At 39.6% G+C, this 12,255-nt stretch overlaps 1 protein-coding gene across 2 annotated transcripts; it reads right to left on the reverse strand.

Moving 5' to 3' along the window:
* Positions 1-526: 526 nt before the first annotated feature.
* On the reverse strand, positions 527-10,295 carry LOC103354710 (NAD-dependent protein deacylase sirtuin-5A, mitochondrial). 2 transcript variants are annotated; one of them, XM_008278177.1, is made up of 10 exons: positions 10,198-10,238; positions 9,487-9,637; positions 9,236-9,351; positions 9,015-9,148; positions 8,536-8,761; positions 5,788-5,875; positions 3,018-3,071; positions 2,772-2,895; positions 1,536-1,651; positions 527-1,445 (listed from the first exon to the last, which is right to left on the reverse strand). In XM_008278177.1, the coding sequence occupies exons 3-10, from the start codon at positions 9,336-9,338 to the stop codon at positions 1,373-1,375; spliced, it is 918 nt and encodes a 305-aa protein (XP_008276399.1). In that variant the 5' UTR covers positions 9,339-9,351; positions 9,487-9,637; positions 10,198-10,238; the 3' UTR covers positions 527-1,372. The 2 variants fall into 2 exon arrangements, with proteins under 2 accessions (XP_008276399.1, XP_008276398.1); XM_008278176.1 differs by lacking the exon at positions 9,487-9,637 and having other exon boundaries at positions 10,198-10,295.
* Positions 10,296-12,255: the final 1,960 nt, after the last annotated feature.

Consider the following 12,255-nt stretch of genomic DNA (forward strand, 5'->3'; position numbering starts at 1 on the left):
AACTGTAATCCTTTTCTTTAAGATGCTATTAGAGTAAACTGTGTCCTGTACAGTCCGCCTGTCAAACCTGGTAGCTTATTGGTTAAAAAATTGTAATATTATTTCTGTGTTTTTTCCCACAAAAAAATACAAAATTTGAGGGCAACTTATTCATTAATTTATAGGTCTTAAATCACAAGCATATGCATATTGATAGCTCCTTAGCAATGGCATGGGTGGGGGCTTTCAAAAGAGCTGAGCTATCCCCATTACAATAAACTAAGCAGTAATACACAGAAATGCAGCACTGGACTCGATCAGTGTAGTATGTACAAGTATGGGGGGGTTGGTTGTGGCAAAGTGTCAGGCACAATCTCATCTTTGGGTCGTTCTAAGAAAGCAGAACATTGCTTATCACTGAGAATCTTTACTCACACTGCTGTACTAAACTCACTGAACATTTGTGGTTCGGGCTGCTGCATTATTTGCAACTTAGCAGTATGTTAGATACACACATGCATGCACACATTCTGAGGAAGAGACACTCTTCAGTTTGTGAGCTCACATTTATTTCAGCAGACTTCATTTTCTATCAACACGCTGTTCTAATCATGTCAGAACATTAACATACATGTAACAAATCCTTCAGAAGGATACATATGGAAGCCCTGTTCTCACGACTGGCTGAGGGAATGCACAGTCACTGCTCTCCCTGGTTTAGCTAGAGCTTACTCACAGGCACTGGAAGGCATCATACACAGTATTCATCACAGTCCATAAATTCAGGCAACACTGCATCGACATACACAAACACCACACATCCCAGGCAGAGCTCACACATCCTTGGGAAGGAGGCAGTCTTTTCTCCACACTGGAAGGCAGCTGACTCCACAGCAGCAGCTAAACACTGCCCCCTACTGTCAGACAATCGTCAAATATTCACTGCAAAGGGATTGATGAAGTTGGTGGTAATATTTATTCAATAGTTATTGCTTTTCATTGTCTCCAATGTCTTGTTCAACTTCATACTTTAATAAATAGCAGTTTCCCAATTACCGTTCCTATAATATAGATTTGACATCACAGCAATATTTATTACAACTCTCACGATACAGTATTTTATTGCAAAAAAAAAGATGGTCATCTAGAAGCCACTCTTTCAGTAAGTTGCCTGAAATTCTGTGCAACTATTTATAACATATGGATATTTACTCTTTCAAGTGCATGTCTTATCTGTGTGACAGATTAAAACAAACAGGTTCCCTTTTACTTTAGTATTTGTTGGCCATGTCTCTTCATTCATGTTATGTATGTGTATGTTATACTGAACTCATTATTCTTAGTACTTGTAGCACTTAAGTCTTCCAGTGTTCAACGGTCTGTTGACTGTTTTTCAGTTCTGTTCAGTCTCGTGGCGTGCCAGTGCAGGGGGTAAGGTGGTCCCACAGGGGCCATGGAAGTGGAACCTGAAACAAAAAAAGGCAGCTATCTCCAGGCGCACATCAGTGAATGCGAAATCATGCATGTGTGATTTTGTGATAGCAAATAAAGCATACTTAAAACGCATCGTGGCCGGTGTGTCTTCCATGTTGAATTCTGCCACAGGGACGCCTCCGGCTGCTACCTGAGGAGCAAACATGGCTGCAGGATACACGACTGATGAAGTACCAACCTGTTGAGTGGGATTATAATTAACATTTAAAAGCATGACAAGATTAATAAAGGTAAGTGTTGAGGGCACGATCTTGATATTATAATGCTGTCAGTCTTTTATTTTCAACAAGAACATCAAAAACATCTACAATACAACACCTGTGAAATATTATCTAAATGTGAAATGATTCCAAATTGAAACATAGGCTCCACAGTAAAAACTCAATGCAAAAAAAAAGTGAATACATCTGTGATCATTGACACACAAATTAGAAAACCAAATCTGTGATCAATGAAACAAAACTGAGTACACCTGTGATTTCCAATTAACCTAACTGGTAGAAACTTTCTCCATTTTGGACTCATGGGTTGTGTCTATCTGCATGCCTGCATCATATCTCCACATAGAAAAGGATTGCCAGGGGAATTAAAAAATCTGGATGTGAGACATAAGTGGATAGAGGAAGATTCATGACTACTACTACTACTATTGCTACTACTATTACTACTGCTACAACTAGAAATCAGTTGAAACACAGTTGCAGCAGTAATCAGGAGGTATAGAACAAGTCATAGTACAACTAATCAGAGTCACAAATGATGCTGAATAAATGAATAATAATAATAAATGACTTAAATCTTAATGAAAATAGTCTGTAAGGTGATACAATCTTGAATCATTTGACATTTAAGTGGTATTGCACTCACTTCTGTTGTGCACTGTATGTTATATTACCATTCACCTAATACAAGAGTGTTGTTGTCAATGAAAGATTTTTATACAATACTAAATTTAACAACTAAAACTTGGATATTCCTTCAGGTACCATGGCAGTTTTAACAGCTTCTCATGTTGGCTTTATTACTCTTTCACAGGTTTGAAACTCAGACTGTGCCGAGTACGGTGGCTGAACAGATGCACTGTTAACTCAGTCCTTTAGGAATCTCTATTGATTGTCTCTCTCAGCACACTCTCAAAGTATTAGTTTAAAAATAATGAGATTTATCGAACATTTTATAGTTATTACTGGATGGGGAAATTAAATTGGCAAGAACATGTGTGAATTTGGCAGTAGTATTCACGTATTTCACATGTTTGGCTTGTGAATTTTTTCCGTCATGTGTACACATGTACGTACCACGAGACAGAGGTCACAGCTGTCTAACACTTCCTCTGCACTGGTGAGGATGTCGGCATCCAGAGTCTCTCCAAACCAAACCACAGCTGGTCTCAGGAGGCCGTGACAGCCTGTCTGCTCACACCTGAAACACACACACACACACACACACACACACACACACACATACACACATACACTTTGTCAAAACAAATAACCTCATTTGAAAAGAGAAGAGTGCTAAAAGAGAGCACGAGTGCATCCTACCTGGGCAGCTGCTGGACTGGGATGTGGGCGTCATTCGTGTTTGGGTCTGGAGCTCTGAGGAGACAGTTGGCATCTCTAAGATGTTAGGTGCCACTAAAAAGTCACTTACAAATAGTATTCTCTTATCTCCATTTAGTAGAGCAGAAATGCTACAAATGAAAATTCCATGGACAAAAATATTGTAACCATAACCTAATATTTTGTAGTAGACCCAAGCATGTTTTAGTTGGAATTTTGACTCTTCTTTTGGGTTTTAGGGCTGCCCTCTACCACCAGCTAGTTTCATTTTTTCCTATAGATGTTCAGTTGGATTAAGGTCAAGCCTTGAAACAGCCACTCCAGAAAGAGCCAAAGTTTCCTTCTCATCCATTCTTGGCTGATTTAGATGTCTGCTTTGGGTCATTATCGTGTTAGAGGAGCCATGACCTCTATGTGAGAGACTGACACTGCGCAGTATACTGATGTGACTTTATATAAAGCTCTCATTTGGTTTCATCTGTCCAAAGGACATTCTCCTGTAAACACCGAACTGTCAACGTGCATTTTAGCAGAGTCTGGCTTTTCTATGTCTCTCTTTTAAAAGTGGGGTCTTCCTGAGTCTTCTTTCAAGTTTACTTTCATCCAGAAAGTGATGTATGGCGTGCCCAGGCATTGTTGTACCTTCATCTTTTTGAACCATTTAAACTATCCCTCTATTCAATCCTGGGTCACTTTTCCTTTTGAAGGCATGTCAATGGTGGTTTGCTACCTGACATCAAACTTCCTAACATCAGGCTGTTTGGAGATGCTCTTGTATCCCCTGACCATACTTGAAAGCTGTTGTCTTTCATCTTTCCTTAGGATGGCCTCAGACTACAGGAGTTTGAAAACCCTAACAGATTTTGATATCTCTCTAATCTCAGATATGCACACACTACATGATTTGAAAACAATGGCATGTCACAAACCACAGGATAATTTTAAGATAATCATGCCAGAGGACGCAATCAGGGAGCAGCGCACCACCTTATGTAACCTCATGGGGACACAGATGCAAAACAAAATGGAGACTGTGGTGCAACATCTGAAACACAAGTAATGCTTTACAGTGAGGAGAAAAAAAAAGCATAAGGCTAAACAAATTTGGAAAAGAAAATGGTTGGATAGATGCAGTCAACAAAGTCTATCTATTCTTCAGGAAGAACTGGAGGAAAGACTTCAAGTTTTAATATCTGTTGCCAACGTTAACCCCCGAGTGACTAGCGTTGATTAGCAACAGCATCTGCTGCTCCAGGTGCTAGCGTAATAATTGTACCCATCCCGATTTTAATTCAGAAATATCAAACATGCTTGATATTATCGGGGCAACTTTGTGAGACTGGATCTGTGAGTCCAGTCAAGCGTGTCTGTCATGTTTATCAAGGCTCAACCTTTGACCATCTGGATAAAAAATGTCATCACTTCATCATTGCATCATTGGATTTTGTGACATTTTGTCCAAATTAGCGTATGCATTCTAAAATGCCCCCAAAAAATGTATTTTCTGAGGTCCCAGTTTAATCACCAAATCAGTTAATTCATGAGACCAAGTAAATGAATTAGCCCCAGGCAATCAAGAGATATCGCATTCATCATTATGGGACAGACAGACATGCATCCATCCATCCATTATCTATACACCGCTTAATCCTCACTAGGGTCGCGGGGGGGCTGGAGTCTATCCCAGCCGACTCAGGGCGAAGGCAGGGGACACCCTGGACAGGTCGCCAGTCTATCGCAGCAGACAGACATGCAGATCACCCAAAACCATAATACCTCCAGCCACAGCTGAAACATTAAAATACGCTACAAAAATACAACTACTGACCAATAAGAAAGGTCATCTGAAAGTGACACCTCCAAAATGTTTTAGGTAATTTCTTTTGTTCTTCATTTTTTTCAGTCTTGTAAAGAAAAATACTAAAACTTTAGCAACTCCTGTATGACTGGAGAGCAAAGGGAATATAAAATGACCAGAAATTAATTGGAATTACATAACATCACAGTTAGTACAGATACATTTTAACATGACTTGATTTGTTCTGGTATTCGGTTTCAATTTCAGCTTATGATTTCTTTCATTGGGCTGCAAGGTGGTGCAGTGGTTAGCACCGTTGCCTCACAGCTAGAAGGTCACTGGTTCGCGTTCCAGTGAGGACACCTGGAATCTTTCTGTGTGGAGTTTGCATCTTCTTCCCGTGCAGCGTGAGTTCTCTCCAGGTTCTCCGGCTTCCTCCCACAGTCCAAAAACATGTTGAGGTTAATTGGTGATTCTAAATTGTCTGTAGGTGTGAATGTGAGTGTGCTTGGTTGTCTGTCTCTAAGTGTGGCCCTGTGATAGACTGGTGACCTGTCCAGGGTGTCCCCTGCCTTCGCCCTAAATCGGCTGGGATAGGCTCCAGCCCCCTGCGACCCTAGTGAGGATTAAGCAGCGTATAGATAATGGATGGATGGATTTCTTTCATTTATTCTTGAGCTGAGATGGAACCCAACACTGGAACACTTGTCAGCTATCAAAAACATCCATTATAAATGTCAGGTAAGTGACTAAACGGCTTTTAAAGTGACATTTTTCCTTTTCACTCTGTCATCAGGTGTTATTTAGCTCCCTGACATTTGACTGACTGAAACAGCCTGTTATCTCTGGCATTTTGAGCTCAAATGACTGCGATCAATATCTCTTGTAACACGTTGTCATACTGCTGAAGGAAAATAGACAAATTTACCTAACAATGCCACATGAAGCTCTTACCCTTTGCCCTCCAGAGCAGAACAAATGGGGCTCTTGTAATTGGATGCTTCATGACCACAACTCATGCAGCGTGTTCTAAACAGACTACCTGCATTTACAAAAATGACACAAGAGATACAATAGGAATCAAAAAATTTAACAATTTGTCCAGTAGTAATCAGTACCAAGTGGCAATGGAAATAATCAGGTTTAGCCCCAAAGGAGAGGGGCAGATAGTAGAGATGTAAGAGTAAAATGTCAGAGTATAGTACTGATGAAAAGTATTCACCCTCCTTAAAGGTTTTCCCCTTTTACTGCTTTTCAATGTTGAATCATGGTCAATTTAATTTGGCTTTTTGGACAAGAATTTACAAAAAACTGTTTTGTCTCGAAGTGTAAAGAAATTCCTACACAGTCATGTCAATAAATTAAAATATGAAAAGTAAAATAATTGATTACATAAGTATTCATCCCTTTAAAGTGATTCACCTAATTCAACACAGGTGTAGTCAATCGGTGCTACAAGTCACACAACTTATGAAATGGAGATCATCTGAGTGCAGTGAATGTGTCAAAGGAATATGCAGTGTCTGTATCTGAAAGGTCCAGTCACTGGTGAATCAGTACTCCTGACTATAACTACACCATGAAGACAAAAGGACACTCCAAAGAAATCTGTATAAGGGTTACTGAAAAGCACACTGGCATACAGTCAGGCCCATTAACATTTGGACATTGACACAATTTTCAGCATTTCAGCTCTGTACACCACCACAATGGATTTGAAATGAAACAACACACATTTTATATGTGCCCTCCACCTTTCTAAGGGACCAAAAGTAATTAGTAAATCGGCTGCTCAGCTGATTCATGGCCAGATGTGTGTTATTCTGTCATCATTTCATTTACACAGAACAGATAAAAGGTCTAGAGTTCATTTCAAATGTGGCATTTGCATTTGGAATCTGGTGAGGTCAACTCTCAAAATGAAGTCCAAAGAGCTGTCACTATCAGTGAAGCAAGCCATCATTAGGCTAAAAAATCAAAACAAACCCATCAGAGAGAGAGCAAAATCATTAGGTTGCCAAATCAACAGTTTGGTACATTCTTTAAAAGAAAGAATGCACTGGTGAGCTCAGCAACACCAAAAGACCCGGAAGACCACAGAAAACAAGTGTGGTGGATGACAGAAGAATCCTTTCCCTGGTCAAGAAAAACTCCTTCACAACAGTTGGCCATGGAACTGGGTCTCTTATATTTATGATGATGTAACTGCTGACAAGAGCAGCGGGATGAATTCTGAAGTCTTTCAGGCAATATTATCTGCTAATATTCAGCCAAATGCTTCAGAACTCAATGGATGGTGCTTTGCATTGCAGATGGACAATGACCTGAAGCATACTGCGAAAGCAACCAAACAGTTTTTTAAGGCAAAGAAGTGGAATGTTCTGCAATGGCCAAGTCAATCACCAGACCTGACTCCAACTGAGCATGCATTTAAAAGGAAAGTGCCCCAAAAACAAGCAAGAACTAAAGACAGCAACAGTAGAGGCCTGGCAGAGCATCAGCAGGGACGAAACCCAGCGTCTGCTGATGTCTATGGGTTCGAAACTTCAGGCTGTCATTGACTGCAAAGGATTCACAACCAAATACTAAAAGTGACAATTTGATTGCTGATTATGTTAAGTTGCCCAATTACTTTGGTGGAGAGGGCACATATAAAATGTGTTGTAATTCCTACACCGTTCACCTGATTTGGATGTAAACGACCTCAAATTAAAGCTGCAAGTCTACACTTAAAGCACATCTTGATTGTTTCATTTCAAATCCATTGTGGTGGTGTACAGAGCAGAAATGCTGAAAATTGTGTCAATGTCCAAATATTTATGGACCTGACTGAATATCTCTTGGAGTACAGTTAAATCCATCATTCAGAAATGAAAGAAATGTGGCCCATGCGTAAATCTGCCTAGAACAGGCTGTCCTTAAAAACTCAGTGTAAGACAGACCCTAGTTGAGGAGGCCACCAAGACACTATGATACTTTAGAAAGAGTTACAAAATTTAGTGGCTGAGATGGGAGAGATCGTATACCATATACCACATACCGTATACCGTATACCACTTGGTGCCCTGCCCAAAGAAAAAGCCACTGTTAAAAAATCTCCACTACAATTGGCCAGAAGGCATGTGGGATATTTTGAAGCCAACTAGAAGAAGGTTCTTTGCCCCACAGAAGACAAGACGTTATGTTTGGAGGTAAACAAATGCTGCATATCATCACAAACGCACCATCCCCACCATGAAGCATATTGTGGGGATGCTTCGCAGCAACAGGCCCTTGAATACTTGTAAAGGCAGAGGGTAAAATGAATGCAGCAAAGTATAAAGAAATCCTGGAAGACAATCTGATACAGTCTGAGAGAGAACTGTGACTTGCAGACTATGGCTATTGTAAATTCTTGTCCAAAAATTCAAATTAAATGAACCATGATTCAATGTTGAAAAGCAATAAAAAGGTTAAAACTTCCAGTGAGAGTGAAGATGCTGCAGTGAAAAATAACCCTTGCAATTTCCTTAGCCCAAATGTGATGTCATCAAATATCCTGTTTTGTAGAAACAACAACAGTTCAAAATCCAAAGATATTTGGTTTAAGACAAAACTTAGAGGCTGGAACAGAGAATATTTGGTGATTTTCTTAAATTATATTCTAATTTGAGTTGCAGATGGACACATTCTAGCATCAGACTACTTTATTTATTTGCTCACCATGGATTTCCAGGACATTTTTCGATCCAGCTCGGCGATGGAGCTCGTCAATGTTCTGGGTGATGACAGTAACCTTACGACCTTGTTTGCTGAGACGCTCCTCACACTCAGCAATGGCCAGGTGGGCAGGATTGGGATTTTTTGTTAGCATAACTTCACGGCGATAGTGGTAAAACTCCCACACACGTGAAGGATTTCTGGAGAAAGCCTCTGGGGTGGCCAGTTCCTGAATAAATTTGAATTGTAGAATAACATTTTTAATATACTTACAGCTTTTCTTGCATGTAAAAATTCTGAAGAAAGACAAAATGATAAACCTAAAACATGACCAATGCTGCCCTCTTCACCCCAACTGAAATATTTTAAAAGATAGAAGCTTTGAGTGCAATCTTACTAATATAAAAACAGACATGGAGCATTCCAAAAAACTCACAAAGTTGCAAATCTTCTCACTGGACCAACAACTGTAAGTGCCCTACCTGTGCTTGCCATTTTCTCCAGTAGCCTCCTGCTCCTCTGAAGGTGGGGACTCCACTCTCAGCGCTCACCCCTGCTCCAGTGATGATGGCAATATTGTTGGCCTTGGAGAAAATCTCTCTGAATGCTGCCAAGTCTGAAAATAAACACAACATGGTGCCCAGATGCAACAAAAATGGATGCTCATGGATTTTTAACGGTAAGTGCAAACTACAAAGCCTACCTGAGCTGGGTCTAGCCATGGTTTGGCTGATCTGGGGCCTTCTCAGGTGGGCATACAGGTGAGCATTTATAAAGGCTCTACAGACGAACTGGCGCACAATCATCAGGTGTTGGCAACTAGACAAGAAAGATAGGACTCTATTCACTATTCACAGCTGACTAACAATTCAGTTGGTGTTACATTGCTAATAATATATTTGAGGTTATTGCATATTGAAGTGTTTTCTTCCAGCGATGACAAGCCAAACTTACACAAAACGAGACAGGAAAAATCACTGATATATCAATTCTTGTTTGAATGAATAAAAAAAAAAGTAGGGACCATCAGAAAATGGCTTAGTTGGGCAGCAGACTGAATATTTTTGCTCCAGCCAAACACAGTCTCTGGTCCATGAGGAAGTGCCTTTAAAACACAAATATTATGAAGGGCTTCCACAAAGTTTACTTTGCATTTATTAGTCACAAAACAAAGCTTATGCCTGTCGAAATCCCTAAACTAAGCTACAGGGTATGGTACATGCTGGGGTTTTCTGTTCACGGGAAGGTCACTGTAGCTTTATAAAACTCAGAGGTCATATGAGTTATCATAAATAACCACAAAGCTAGCCTACTACTTCGTTAACTGCATTCGTTCATTGGGACATTAGCACAAAAGTCAACCTATGTTCTTAAGTAAGTGAGTTCCTTCAGTAATACAGTAATGGTACGGCAGTTTATATCTAATTAACAGGCTTATAAAAGACCTCGAGCGCTGTTAACTGAACCTGTTAGCCAGTAATCAGGTATGTTGGCTAGCTAGCTAAGCTAACAACCTGGAACTTAGCATGCTAATAAGAGTGCGCTGGTAACCAAGGAAACGGCTATTGACAGCTAGCATGTCGTTAGATTGTCAAGGCAGCTAAGACTCCAGTGGTTGTATATTCCCGGGATGAGTTGGCTCGGAGATTTGCTAACGCTGACTACCTGTCAGACCGAGGTCAGGACCATCAGCTGTGGCACACAGGAACTGAGGCGGTGTGGGTTTTTTTTCCTTCAGCAGCTCGGTAGCTGCGGTGGACAGGCTGAACGATGACGATATGAGCCAATCAAGGAGGACTGCGAGGTAAATAACAGCGCCCTGAAAATGTAATGACCAGCAGAGGGAGCATTTGTGCTACCCTTATCTTTTTACAGCACTATACAACATGCAACAGAGGTGAGTTCGTAATCACTTGATTGTGAAATGATTTAAAATTATATCACCCTTAACAGCCCTCGATTGGTAAGTTGAACAGTAGAATATTTCCAAACATTTGACCTGTTATATTGGCTGCCTTATTCAGCTAGTTTTGTCCACAGCTGCCTGTAAAAGAAAGTCCAAAGTAACTTTTCATTGCTGTTTAGTGGTGGAAGAAGTATTCAGAAAAGTCACTATTTAGTGGTGCTGTGAACAACTAGTAGACATCTGAAATGTGAGCCTCACTACACACTGCTTTTTGTAAGCAGGTACTGTTGTCCCTCTTTTGTGCAAGCCTTGGAACGCCTTAGTTAAGCATTGAAGGCAGTTCTCTTCCCAAAAAAAGAAATAAAATTGTCTTAAAATTAAGAGGCAAAGGTCTTGAATATTCATTTCTCTCTTTGCATTGACAATAACATTATTTACATGTTAGTGGTTGTAGACCGCGGCACCATCAGACCTGTAGCAAACACTGTTGTTACTGCCAGCTGGGATTTGGAAGCTCATGAACTAATAATGATTAATGGGTCAGTTTTGCCAAAAACCTAAATTACCACAACTATTACTCAGATAAATAATTCTCTGTTTCTTTTTTTTCAGTCGAGGCTGTGTTAATTGGTGGGAAACTAAGAAAAAAAAATAATATAAATGTCAATAAATGTCAGCAGTGCAGAGACCCAGCTTGTTCCTGCAATAACTGTGAACTTACTAAAATTCATTCATAATTATTTCCACTAGAGGCCAGCACTGGATCAGTTGAGCATAAAGCACAGCCCAAATAAAAATACACAATGATGTTTAACACTGAAAATCGTGTTTGAACTGAACCAGACAGACAGATTGAGTATTTATTAATCCCAAATTAATATCTGATACTGCAGTGTTATAGCATTCCAGTCACATATCATGCCACAAATTCGGTACATAGAAAGGGGTAAGCATATGATGCCTGTGTCCCATTGACCAGTCTTGTAGGTGCTGTTAAACTAAAATGCAAGCTTTTTTACGAGTGGTATAAGAAAGCTTATCTGACAGATCCATGTATGATCCCTGGTTCATATGTTGCAATCTGATTGAGAGGTGCATACACGAAGAATAGAAAGTGTATATATATTGCATACTATTTTTGCTCCATGGGAGATAAGTGAGCATTTAATTTCCAGTGCTATGGGGTTTTGTCCTCATTGTAAAGATGCCCATTAGACCAAAAATCATGTATAATATTAAGTCTTGACTTTATTTTGTTGTCGTGTTTGGTTTTGCTACAACATTAAAAAAGTGATTGCAGTGATATGTTTGTACTGTTATGTTATATCTTGCATTGGTGTGAGGAGGTATGCATTTTCATTCCACTACATATACATTTTTGTTGTCCTATAGCTTTTGCATTAAGATGCCTTAAGGTATGCATCTTGTCCTAAACATCATTCAGAATTTAGACCATTGAAGCTGTAAAATATAGCAGCAGTTACTGATTACTTTCATTAGTTTAGATCACCTAATCATGTATTTTCATCATCAATTAATTGGGCTGTTATCTGTCTGATTAACTGAGAAACCTACATATAAAATGTCATAAAGGGTTTTCAAGAACCTGAAGACGCGACTTCATAGCTTCAAACTGTAAGTTCACAAACACTAGTTACTATTTCTTTTTACTTTTATTTATTGCAATTATCAGTTATTTATATAGTACTAAGCAATTTTGCTTACTTTATTGTTTTCCATACAAACATGTTCTGTCTTAATGGTCTTATAATGGTGTATTTTGTACTGTCACAGTTATTGTCTTGTATTGGTGTGAA

The sequence above is a fragment of the Stegastes partitus genome, unplaced genomic scaffold (genome assembly GCF_000690725.1).
Source record: "Stegastes partitus isolate 25-593 unplaced genomic scaffold, Stegastes_partitus-1.0.2 Scaffold118, whole genome shotgun sequence".
Taxonomy (NCBI): domain Eukaryota; kingdom Metazoa; phylum Chordata; class Actinopteri; family Pomacentridae; genus Stegastes; species Stegastes partitus.